The 13,050-nt window shown below is 33.1% G+C and overlaps 2 protein-coding genes across 3 annotated transcripts; one reads left to right on the top strand and one right to left on the bottom strand.

Moving 5' to 3' along the window:
* Positions 1-1,679: 1,679 nt before the first annotated feature.
* On the top strand, positions 1,680-6,474 carry LOC132640217 (eukaryotic translation initiation factor 2 subunit gamma-like). Of its 2 annotated transcripts, none has more exons than XM_060356718.1 (9): positions 1,680-1,804; positions 2,864-3,008; positions 3,177-3,238; positions 3,716-3,828; positions 3,904-4,006; positions 4,856-5,083; positions 5,166-5,384; positions 5,483-5,743; positions 5,978-6,474. In XM_060356718.1, the coding sequence occupies exons 2-9, from the start codon at positions 2,903-2,905 to the stop codon at positions 6,278-6,280; spliced, it is 1,395 nt and encodes a 464-aa protein (XP_060212701.1). In that variant the 5' UTR covers positions 1,680-1,804; positions 2,864-2,902; the 3' UTR covers positions 6,281-6,474. The 2 variants fall into 2 exon arrangements, with proteins under 2 accessions (XP_060212701.1, XP_060212702.1); XM_060356719.1 differs by lacking the exon at positions 1,680-1,804 and adding an exon at positions 1,862-2,005.
* Positions 6,475-6,991: 517 nt separating this feature from the next.
* On the bottom strand, positions 6,992-8,666 carry LOC132642212 (uncharacterized). The gene has a single exon (XM_060359470.1). It carries the CDS (start codon positions 8,001-8,003, stop codon positions 7,236-7,238), a length of 768 nt encoding a protein of 255 aa, XP_060215453.1. The 5' UTR covers positions 8,004-8,666; the 3' UTR covers positions 6,992-7,235.
* Between the last annotated feature and the right edge of the window lie 4,384 nt (positions 8,667-13,050).

Genomic DNA, 13,050 nt, shown 5'->3' with positions numbered 1-13,050 from the left:
TTAAACTGAACCATGTAGGCCTACTTTACTGCGGTCCAAGACAAACCTCACAATCTTTTTATTATATGCTAATCCTCATGGTATTTCAGTCAATTTAATTGTATAGCCTATGGAAAAAAAACATTACTTTCTCCATTCCATAATAAGTGACTCTTTTAGCTCATGCACACCCATTAAGAAATTGTTCACTTCTAGAAAATTAGGAGTATTTTTACCAACTTACCGCTAATTATATTTTAAGTTAACATGGGGTATTGAGTAGTAATTAATGAATCTTGATTATTTAAATAAGGGCAATTTTGGAAGAATCTGCTCAAAATGATCTTGAAATCCTAAAGGTCACTTATTTTGAAACAAAATAAAAAGCCTAAATAGTCACTTAATATGGAATGGAGGGAGTATTAACCTAAGAACTTTCCAAAGGCTTTGTGTGTTACTGTGTATAAGGAAATTCCATTCGATCAATTAATCAAGGTACGTGCAAATTGACCTGAGCACTACGACAATTGTAGATGAAGTGCAACAATTTTGTTAAGGGTTAGACAATGTGTTAGTGCAGAAACAATAAAAACACACTAATTAATGTAGTTCGGATCGATGTAATCCTAGTCCACGGAGAACAGCGGGCACTTTTATTAATATCAAGTGAGAAAGTAAGTTACAAGATTGAATACTCTTATACTCTATGTTCTGTCCTACATAATAAATCCTAGCTAACATGTATTTATACTTCTAGATCTAATCCTTTCCTAGAAAGGATCTAAATCCCAATAACACTCGAAAACCAACAAAGAAAAAAGTTTCCTTTTATTTTTTTCCGCTTTTAAGTAGAAATTGGCTTGAATATCTTCTCAACTTCACACAATGCTATGGGAACAACCACACAATACTATTGCCCATTAACATATGTGAGAAAATGATAATCATTTTAAAAACTTACTCACACTCATCGTTTACACCAGCTTAACAAAAGTTACCGTGGTTAAGAGTGAGTTGATATGAACATACGTATTAATTAATGATAATTACGTAATAAATTATGTAATTTTTGTACGGATTATCCTTCAAATGTACTGGTCATTAATTTTTGTCTTGCTTAATAATTTTAGCCCCTGCTGCTCATTTAGCAAAAATATTCAGACTTACTTCACTCGGCATAGGATCTGTAACATTTTATCTCAAAAACTGCACTTTTGCCTTGCTTGACACAAGTTCTGTAAGAATTAAGTTATGCGGCATAAGTTTTATAGTATTTTTCAAATTATGTTAAGTGTTGAAAGTTTTGCCGTATCCGGCATAACTTGTGGAATGTTATGATACATATGTCGAGCTAAAAGTTAACTTTGCCGAGCCAAATATATACTTATGCGTTTTTTCATATTATGTTGACTGTTGAAAGTTTTAACTTGTCCAGTACAATTGTGTAAATGTTATGATACATATATCGAAGGTAAACGTAAAATATGCATAGCAAAATTTAAATTATACTGCGCCAAAAATACTGAAGGACTAAAATTACAGACCACGCATTTGAGGAGCAAAAAGGCCACCCCCAAAAAAGGGACATTAGTTAAATGATCCATCGGCCATCATAGTGGGCCTTAATTGGGCCAGACCCAAAACCCAATATCCTTCTAGCCCAAATGGCTATAATTTAAGGCCCACTTGACCCATAGCCCAAATTACTCCAAGTGGGCTATTGATGAAAACAAAACAAATGGAGCCCAAATTGGAAGTGTTAATTCTTTGCCAAACCCTCTCTCTGTTGCCACCTCGTCTTTCTCCTTCTCCAGCGGCTGAGATTGTATGTATAATTACACCAAAATCTTTATCCTTTTTTTTTTTTTTTTTTGGAGCAATGATTTTTAGTTAACATGTTTCTTTGTTTGCTTCTATATTTCATTTATAATATATACTAGTAATAGTGTTGAATCTTCACAACAAAAAAGTAGTACAGACTGATGTTTTAAAGCAGTACAGATTTTTTCGTTGTTTGGATTAACAGGTATTGAATCTTTATTAAAAAGAAGTACAGTTGATGTTTTGAGTTGTTATTGGTGTCTATTTTTGCTTCTTCCTTTTTTTTTTTTTTGGTGGGGATATGTTTAAGTGGAAACTTTGGAAATTGCTATTACAGGAATGTATGCATATGCCACAACTATGTAAAATGTTGAAACCCGAAACTTATGACTTTAAATTTCAACCCAACTAGGTTCCAATCCTAGCTGAGAAAACACTAAGTGAATTCTTCCATCCGTTTAATTTTTGTTGGATAGAGGTACTTAATGGAGTAGTCGAGATGTGCGTGCAAGCTAACTCAGATACTACTAGTAGTAAAATGAAATATATATATATATATATATATATATATATATTCAGCCTAATAGTGTCAAGTGGTGATGCATTTGTTTAAAATAAAATAAAAAATGATGTCGATTCGAGATGCTAGGGTGTAAAAATTATCTCATGAATATCATCAATGGCAGGGGCGGAAACCGACTAAAATTTCAAAAAAATATTAGACCTGAACCTAGAATTTTAACATTGTAAGAAGTTCAATACTAGAAATCTTAAGTTTGAACCCATTAAATTTAAATCCTGGTTTTGTCTCTGATCAATGGTGGGTGGGTGGTGATTGGTTTTTGATCAGCGATGTTCCATCTCCTTGGTATGGAATTGACAATAAAACAAAGTTAATAATGAGTCGTTCTAAATATTCTTTGCTTAACGAAACAACTTTGGCGATTAAGCTGTATTGTCTGTAACCCTATGCATTGAGTAGGTTGATCCGTTGCTCAACTTTCTTTAATAAGTCGTAGATGGTTTTGAAGACGACTTTCTTTGTCTTTGTTCCAAAATGCAGAGTTGAAACTTGCTTCTGAAGCATCAAACATCAGCCAAAATGTCTCGGAAAGGATTGATGGAGCAAGACCTAAGTAAATTGGATGTGACAAAGCTACATCCGCTGTCGCCTGAAGTTATTTCTCGTCAGGCAACAATAAACATTGGTAAACTAGTAATTAAATTATTATTGATCCTTGAATGCGACATGTGCTTACATCATTTCGTATATGTAATATTAACTTCTTCTGTTTTTCGTCCCTTCTCTCTCCAAACAAGCTGTTTTTACTCTTTATTAGTCACTTGAATTACTGAAATGCAATTTCATATCTTAGGCACTATTGGCCATGTGGCTCATGGGAAGTCAACAGTTGTAAAAGCTATATCTGGTGTGCAGGTATGTCTGTGTTTAAAATTTCAGACCTTTTAATGATATGTTGATCTTAGTAAACTGTAAATATAGATAGTTATTTACCTATGTATTTTTGCGAACAACTATATTTGCTGGAGATCAAAGACATCTACGGCTAAGTTGCTATTTACTTCATCAAGTACAAAGCATTTCTGAGTTTTGTCCTTTTCTTTTTATTATGAGCGCTCCTATTTAGTATGGTGATTATGAATCAAAGATACTATTATATTAGCCTATATTGCAACACGCAAGAGAGCCTGTATTAGTAGTTTGGGAATATTATGCTGGAGTAATCAGCTTTTTCGGAAGTTAATTTTCTTATTTGTTGCGGGTTAGCTTGATTGATACTTTTTAGATGTTGATTTATAAGTTCATATTTTGGTCTGATCTTTGTTTCATGTTACTTATTTTACTATGTGTTAGTAGTGAGACTGCAAATAACTATACCACTTATTTGTGCAGACTGTTCGTTTTAAAAATGAGCTAGAGCGTAATATTACAATTAAGCTTGGTTATGCAAATGCTAAGATATATAAATGTGAAGAAGACCGCTGTCCTAGACCCGCGTGCTACAAGTGAGTCCTTGATTTGAGACAGAATTGTTCTTGTGCTTCTCTGGTAGCTTGTGTTGTAACAGAAATCCTTTGCAGGGCTTATGGAAGTGGAAAAGAAGACAGTCCCATGTGTGACGTCCCTGGTTTTGAGAACTGCAAAATGAAATTGCTGAGGCATGTATCTTTTGTTGATTGCCCCGTAAGTTTCTCACATGCCACTTTCTATAATATGTATTACTTCCATTTTACTTGTGTGTTCTGTTTCTATACAGATGACCGCTAGGTCTGACTGCACAATAATGGAAAACGGGTGGGTCGAAAAAGGGGTTAAACGAAAGCGGATAAAATATCCGACCCACCCATATTTAACACGGATAATAAGTGTGTTAACTGACGAATAATGTGGATATCCATATTATCCATGGTTTTAGGAATAGTCAGGTGAGAATACAAGCTAACTAAAACCCAAAATAAGCTTTTACTCCCAGAAAGCAAGAGCTCATGAAAACTAACAAGCAAATAAATGGGTATTGATAATATGGATATCCATATTATCCATCTGGATATCCATTTTTAGTGGATAATATCCATATTTGATCCATTTTTAAATGGTCAGTTATTCAACCTATTTTAATAGGTCGGATTGGATGGTTACTTATTTTCTTTTAACCATATTGCCAGCCCTAGATATGACCATACAAGAGAAATTATTCAAGGATTGTGGCTTTGGAATTAAAGCAAGAGAAAAGTATCAAAGAAGAAATCTTCCTGTAACTTATTACTGCTTTTCTTTTGTAATAAATTTTCAACATTATATATAAGCTTTGCTGTTCCTATTTAACTTGCAGTCCCTATTAGCCTTCGCTACGATTTAAAAGAAGTCTAGGAAGTTAAAATGACATCAATGATTAACAATTCGGGCATAGACACTTTCTCCTATATCTAACCTTCTGCCAGTTGTTTAGGCTCATTTTTGCGACAATATCATTGTCCTTAAGCATTAAATTTCCTAATATATGAATGTTGTATATGATGTCTTTTGCTGCAGGGTCACGATATTCTCATGGCTACTATGCTTAATGGAGCCGCAATTATGGATGGAGCCTTGCTTCTAATTGCTGCCAACGAGAGCTGTCCCCAACCTCAAACTTCTGAACATTTAGCTGCTGTAGAAATTATGCGCCTTCAACATATAATAATTCTTCAAAATAAAGTTGACCTAGTTCAGGAAAATGTTGCTATCAACCAGCACGAGGCAATTCAGAAATTTATTCAGGTTAGTGAAAAACTGGTATTCATTCACCTCACATTCCGTGCTTGATTTTGTATATAAAACCTTATTTCAAATCCTTGTTCAGGGAACTGTTGCAGATGGTGCCCCAGTTGTACCAATATCTGCACAATTGAAGTACAACATTGATGTCGTCTGTGAATATATTGTGAAAAAGATTCCCATTCCCGAGAGGAATTTCATTTCACCACCAAATATGATTGTTATCCGGTCATTTGATGTTAATAAACCTGGTTTTGAAGTTGATGAGATCAGAGGTGGTGTTGCTGGTGGCAGTATTTTGAAGGTATTTTTTTCTTTTCCTGCAATTAATGGTATGATGCAACGAAGATCTCACTGCGGGAAGATGTTCAAGATAAATTGTTAATTAGATTCTTTGCGCAGGGTGTATTGAAGGTAAATCAACTTATTGAGGTTCGTCCTGGAATTGTTGTCAAAGATGAGAGTGGCAACATCAAATGTACTCCAATATATTCAAGAATAGTATCATTGTTTGCTGAGCAAAATGAACTACAATTTGCCGTGCCTGGAGGACTCATTGGAGTTGGAACAACTATGGATCCAACACTGACACGTGCTGATCGACTGGTGGGACAGGTTCTTGGGGAGGTCGGGTCACTTCCTGAAATTTTTGTTGAACTAGAGGTAAATGACTAACTTAAAACACATCAGAAACTTGATGAACAGCTAAAACTAGACTTTTATATGTCTCTTCTTATAGAACTGTTTATTAGATCAATGATATACCTTTTCTCTTTATAGTTTTGAAAATAGTCTGTTATGAAGTAACTACTGGCTCATTTTTATTTACCTTCCGACGGAGTTCTTCTAGAATGCTCTTATGTATCCTTTCTTTATTTTTATACCTATGTAACACAGGTGAATTTCTTTTTGCTTCGACGTCTTTTGGGTGTGAGGACAAAGGACTCAGAGAGGCAGGGCAAAGTCTCAAAGTTGGCAAAGGGAGAAATCCTCATGTTAAATATAGGGTCCATGTCAACAGGGGCTCGTGTTGTTGCTGTCAAGAATGTTTTCGCAAAATTGCAACTGACGTCTCCCGTGTGTACCAGCAAAGGGGAGAAAATTGCTCTTAGTCGGAGAATCGAGAAGCATTGGCGTCTTATCGGTTGGGGCCAAATCCAAGCTGGTATTACTCTTGATGTTCCACCCTGCCCCATATGAGCAATTTCCACAACTAGTCAAATATAGGAATTTGGAATTCTGGATACTATAGTCATACATTTAATTTTTTTCCTCTTGTTTCTTTGTCCAAGTGGATTTTACCTTGTAATTCATTAGTTTAGGTTATTTGAAATGAGTTCCATTCAACTTGCGGCAGATGTTTGAACCAACCACTAATGTAATACTATTATCTACTCAGTTTTGTATTGCTTGAACTTTCTTTAGCTAACGGTGTTTGGAGATACATTCTACTTGTCACCTTAAACCCTGTGACTCGAAAGTTGACAATAAATGTTAAAAGAGTTGATGTTCTATCTGCATTCAAATGGGTATGTTTATTATGTTTTTATGAGCTCGGCAAGGGTAGGATTGCTCTTGGGTCCTAACTAATAATTGTAGTGGCCAATTCAACCATGGTGGAGCCAAAATTTCTACTAAGAGAATTCAAAATATAAAGAAGCAAACATGTGAAAAAGCTCAAAGATTTTCACATTTACTGTATATACATAAAAAATGATCTTGACCTTGTATATCTGGGATCACGATTTCAACAGAACTCAATGCTTAGTCGAACCAATATATAATTATTATTTTGTGCACCTTATATGACCCAAATTCAAATTAGTAAGCCAGGTTTCAAATGCGGAATGCATAAAAGAGAACTCTACTACAAGACAAAATGTAAAGATCACCTAACAAGGATGACCAGAAACAAACATGGATGGGGGACAGCTTGATGCACAAAGCATCCCGCGTTAGCAGGGTCCTAGGAAAGGCTGCATCCCAAAGGATGTGACGTAGACAGCCTACCTAATCCAAGCATTAGTGGCTGCTTCCGAATTGAACAAACATGGATAAAACCTGGAAAACAAACATAAAGCTCAAACAAGAACAATGTAAACTTGTATAGTTGTGTCAGTAGCTGACTATACTTTTTGTACACTAGAAAAACTTCCTAGTTTCTCTTAGTCAACAAAGAAGGAATTGCATCTAAATTTGGAGTAGCATTCTTTTTCAAGGCATCCCTTTTCTTGCTAAAAGCTCTCATTGGACTTGCTAAAACCCATCCCCAACTCTTGCCCTTCCTTGTAAATTTTCCATTCTTCTCTTCAGAAGAAACACAGTAAGATGAAGATGATGAAGAAGATGAAACAATATGTTTGTTTTCTCTCTGAGACTCAACTCTGCGCAAAGTACAATCATCTAAACCAGTTGAGATTTTACTTTCACAGCCAACAGATCTGGATCTTGAGTACACATGAACAGGTCTTTCAGTCTCCTCTATCACAACAAACTTTTCCTTTTTGTTCTTTCTTGACCTTATTGAACCATTCAGAGATGATCCAACTGAAGTTTTTTCAGTTTTTTTAGCTGTGGAAGAATGCCTAGAGGATGAGGAGTGAAGAAATGACCAGAACCCTTTTTTCTTATGGCTATTATCTCCAACTTCATCAGCTTCCAACATATGCACACCTTGATAAGATGTTTCAACTGATCTTAGATTACTTGGTTTCCTCATTTTGTCAAAACGATGATAGTTACAGTTACTTGAAGTTGAATAATGAGGAGGAGGAAAACAAGCAGAAGATATAGAGGAAGAAACAAGCTTTCCAAGTTTTTCTTGGAGGCAAAAATCACAAATCCCACCTGGGGTGGTACTCTTGTAAGTATGATTTGTACATTGCAAAATCCCTTCACTCATATCTTCTTGAATTGCTTCCATCACAATTTTCACCACTATATAACCACTTAGCTTCTCTTCTTGGAAGCCACTACTAAGAGCTTAACTTGAAGAACTGGTAAAAAAGAAGAAGGAAGGATTGAGATAGTTATGAAAAGGAATGATTGAGAGAAACAGGAGAAGAAGAAGGCACATGGTCAAAATGGTGTATAAATGAAGGAATGGAAATGATGATAAAAAATTATAGCATTGAAGTAGGAGAGATAGCACTCCCTAGGAGCATGGGGAAACCTGCCTTAAACTTATTTAATTAAAACTGATAAACAAGACAATAGAGCCAAAGACAAAAGTTTAGGATTTGAAGTTTATAAGTTTATATAAGGATTTGAAGTTAATGCAGTATAGAACAACCATTGAGTTCACAGTTAAATATTTAAAGATATTTAAATAAAATTTTTTATATATATGATTTGGACAAAAGCTATTAAATTTACGTGAATTCATAGGCGGCACTCAAGATCCGTCCTGAGCCCCGAGTAGTTACCAATATTACATGTTTGTGTTGTGTATGTATTGATGCACTGTACCAGCATGAGAGTATAGTGGAATGGTTAAAATCTTGTTATTCTTAATCAAACTTCTCGAGTTCGAGTTTTAAGAATAAAAACTTCTTGATAAACATAAACAACCATTGTATGTGCCTATTTTCTATGCAGACCTATTTATCCGTGAAACAGTCAGCTTTTTACAGAAAGAAAAGAAAAGAATCTCTGATATGCAAAGGGATTTGTCCAAAATCCAACGAGACATTGCTGAAGCACAAGGGAAGAAGAGACTGGAGACATGGGTTTGCTTTATGATGTTTCTATTCATAGCCAGTAAAAGTGAGAAAAAGTTTCTGATAGTAGTGGATGTAATTTGTAAGCAAGTATTCTGCTGGGATCTTCTTTGTAACTGGGTCAGCGTGGCACTATTCTTCCCATACCTCAGGTGGAATTATACTAAATTTTTTGTTATTGTTGTAGAGTCTTTCTATTCTTTTAAATTTATTTTTTATTTCTATTATTTTTTTTTATTTTTTTTTTACTTTTTAAATTGTTTTTATTTTTAAATATATATTTTTTAACATTATTTATGTTTCATTTTCTTGCATTATGTTTCATTTTCTTTCCTTTCATTTTTCAACCTTTACTTCTTGTGATTCCATGTAATTGCTCGTTATTTCTTTTTTTTTTTTTTTTTTTTCATTTAGCGTAATTGCGTTATTATAGTTTTTGAAAATATACCTTCTAATATTAGAAATATGAGTCGTTAACAAATTGGACATATAACGAGTGACGTCATTAGAGTATAATTTCGTTGTTGAATGAGGTTAGAGACTTATGTTTTCCTTTTCTTTTGATTATTTACATAAGTTATGTTGGAAATTATTTTCTGTTATGTTCGAATTTGACATAAGAGTCTATGTAAAAGAAAAATTGGATTTTGAACTTATGATATATTTTTGGTTCCAATTTACTTTGTTTTAGTAGTATTGACTTGTTATTTCACATTGCATGCCGTTCAATTTTCAATTAGAGTTGATAGAATTTTTTTTTTGGTCAAATTATTGGATAATGTTATGACATTATAGTTATAAATTTTAACCTTTCTTACAAACATGCATCCATGATATTCTTACAAAATGTACACTCTTCATTTTTATAATTAATTCAATTAAAATATTATTACTATGAAAAAAATATATCAACCATTTTTTACAATATTAGTTACAAATATATAATTATTAATATATTTTAAGGAAATAATATGTATCTTAAATACCTAATTTAATATCATTTATAAAGGCACATATTTATCAATATTAAATTTTAATTTTTGATAAATTTTTTTTTTAAAATTTAATCAAACAGAGTAATTACACTTGTACAACTAAACTGTATGCTTGTAATTACACTGTAATTACGTTATGACAAACAAACAAGCCCTTGTAAATTACTAGGCTGTGTAATTATTACCCTAGTAATTACACCAATTCCAATTACCAGGTGGCTTGACAAACAGACCCTAATATTTCAGTGAAATTTTATTGAAAGGTGCAGATCTTGGTCTTCCGAACTTGAGGATGTTTCTTAGTAGATCCTCTGCTCGAGGAAGAAAGAGATAAGGCAAGATGAAGATCCGGAAAAAAGTGAAACAGATCGTCAACTTCACCTTTACATGCTTCCATCAAGGTTAAAAAGACAACACTGAACGAGAAATTCATATACAAGCTAGCATTAAAAAAATTGCTTTCAGCGCATACCTAAACAATTGTAGAAGTCCCAAAACTTCCTCATAGATACAAACTACCAACTTTGCTTTTTCACTTGTAATAGGCAAATTTTCTTTCTCGACTTTCTTCCAGCTTCACTAAGTCACACTTTTAGGTGCATTATGCCATGATTAATAATAAAAAATATTGTTATACAATGATTAATAATTAGGAGATTGTTAGATATGAATTACTAATTTCTAATTTTTTTAAAATATTCTTATCTTTAAATAATTTAATCCCGTATAGTACAAATATTATTTAATATCGTTAATCCAATGCAAAATATAATAAGTAATTAGTTAGTACTGTCAATCCAATGCAAAATATAATATAGTAAGATTTTTATACGATAATTAAGTAATTATTACTCCCTCTGTTTCAATTTAAGCGTCTTACTTTTCTTTTTGGTTTGTCTAAAAAGAATAATTCTTTCTATATATAGTAAGTTAACAAAATGCGAAAGACATTTTAGTACATTACACACTCTTTAATTGAGAACCACAAGACTGAAAAGCCTCCCTATATTTCTTAAATTTCATATTCAGACACTTAAATTGGGACGGAGGGAGTAATTTTTTAACTAAACAATAGGGAGTAATTTTTTAACTAAACAATGTAATATGTCTATTTTAATTTGAGATAATGATCAAAAACACGTCAAATATCATTTTTTTGTGAATTTTCTACTTGAACTATCAAGTGTTTGCGTTTCTACCTGAATTATCATCAACTATTTATCAAAACTAGAGAATATGTCCTAAAGATTTCATTTCACAAACACTAACCCACACCGTTACTATAACAAATTAACAATCTTCTCTACTAAAGTCAACTCAAAATTGTTTTACACATACAATGACATTTAATACTCAACTGAGAAAATATGAAATTTTACCAGAAGAGAGTTAAAATAGTGGAGTTCTTTTTGTGCATCAATCCTATTTCACAGGCTCATTCATGTAAAGAACATGCTAAAAAAAAATTATTTTTTTTGTTATGGTTCCGTGAATGGAAAAGAGTTCGTTTACGCTGAGGTTGAAAGGAGAGACTAATGGGATACGACGTTACGTGGTTCATTAGGCAAAGCCTCAATATTGTGCAAGTAAGAATTTAAGTAACAGTACAATAAAGTGAATAATTACCAAACTAATACAAAATGATTATCAAACTAATATACTAATCAGTTATAATGAAAAGAAATTACCAAGCTGCAAAGCATTTGTAGAGAGGAACAGGAGGCTTTCAGGAAAGCCATTGAGAAGTCATTTAAAGGATTTCATCGACACAAGACAGGCAGAAATCGCAAGCCAAATTTCTGAATGTTGTTGGCTTATATCTCCACAATTGTGTGTGGGGTTTTTAGTAGAGAAGTAATTAACGTGACTTTTCAGCTTTTGAGATTTTGTAACTTTCTTTATATGATACTAACAGACTAACAGTTAGGTGATTTTTTAAGCAGGTGTAATTATGAGAGAATGACTGTAACCATTCAATGACCAATTTGCACGATTGACCTTCTTTGGGGGGTGGTCTTTAATTTTCGGACCTCAAATTGCTGGTCTTTAATTTTTGGCATTCACTTAAAATACCTCTAGATTCTGGGTTCGGACCCGGCTTAGTCATAAAAATAAAAATAAAATCGCAAGGCAAGGCTTCGCGAAAAGTCTGTCAGATACGACGGACTTTGCCTTATAAGACAAACTTTTAGTTATGCCTTAAGGCAATGTCTGCCGCATAAGACAGACTTTAGTTATGGCTTAAGGCAAATTCTGCCGCATAAGGCAGACTTTTTACAAAATCTTGCCTTGCGATTTTTTTCTTTACTGAGCGGGATTCGAACGCAGAACCTCGGGGTATTTTCAATCACCTTTTTAAGCGAAGGGAAAAAATTAAAGACCAGCAATTTGAGGGACAAAATTAAAGACCAGTGCCTTCGAAGGCCAATCCGCGCAAAAAATTGTCATTCAATTAGATGCTACTACGTGGGCTGATATACAGGAAAGGATTATTTGGGCTTTTATTGGTTTTTCTTAAAGACCTGGATTGATTACTCATAAGTGGGCTTTAGAACATCATTTATTTTGCAAGGTATTTTAAAGTCATTTAGTTAATAGATACTCTCCCCGGCTAAAAATAGTGTCTACTTAACTTTTTTTCTTGAGTCAAAAAAAGTATTCACTTATTAAATCAAGAAAGAATTATCCTTAATTTTTCAGATTTGCCCCAATTAAGTGATATGTGATAAAATCTCAATACATATTTAATTAAGGCAGTTTAGTCAAATTACCTCTTTTTGTGGAGGAGTTAGTATTTTCTTAAGGGGTGTGCAAATTGCTAAGTGGACAGTCTTTTTGATCCGGAGGAAGTAGTATATTAGAAATTAGAAAAAAAAATCACCAAAAAAAAAAAGAGAGAAAAAAATAAATCAAATTGCTGTCATAGAGAAGTGCCACATCATTTTGTTTATGGCTAGCTTTATATTTTATATTATATATATATATATATATATATATATATATATATATATATATATATATACACACACAAGTTGAAATAATTTTACACAAGTTCATAAAAGACAAATTTCATTGTACAAATGCAATTATAAGTTTTACTCCCTCCGTCTCAAGTTATCTATCATATTTATTAAAAATAGTTATCTCAAATTATTTATCTCTTTAAAAGTTTAAGACACAATTAATTATTTCTTCTCTATTTTATCCTTAGTAAAATTTTGTCATTAATAGAGACCGGACGACGCATAAATAGAGT

Source organism: Lycium barbarum, chromosome 5 (assembly GCF_019175385.1).
Source record: "Lycium barbarum isolate Lr01 chromosome 5, ASM1917538v2, whole genome shotgun sequence".
NCBI classification, from domain to species: domain Eukaryota; kingdom Viridiplantae; phylum Streptophyta; class Magnoliopsida; order Solanales; family Solanaceae; genus Lycium; species Lycium barbarum.
The sequence above is the reverse complement of the archived record's forward strand: the minus strand, read 5'-3'. Positions and strand labels throughout refer to the sequence as shown.

Excerpts from the sequence above, each read along its gene's own strand:
- LOC132640217 (XM_060356718.1), top strand. The coding sequence starts at position 2,903 with ATGTCTCGGAAAGGATTGATGGAGCAAGACCTAAGTAAATTGGATGTG. Across the intron at positions 4,007-4,855 it reads TATCTTTTGTTGATTGCCCC|GGTCACGATATTCTCATGGC; the intron begins GTAAGTTTCTCA and ends CTTTTGCTGCAG. Across the intron at positions 5,385-5,482 it reads CTGGTGGCAGTATTTTGAAG|GGTGTATTGAAGGTAAATCA; the intron begins GTATTTTTTTCT and ends TTCTTTGCGCAG.
- LOC132642212 (XM_060359470.1), bottom strand. The coding sequence starts at position 8,003 with ATGGAAGCAATTCAAGAAGATATGAGTGAAGGGATTTTGCAATGTACA.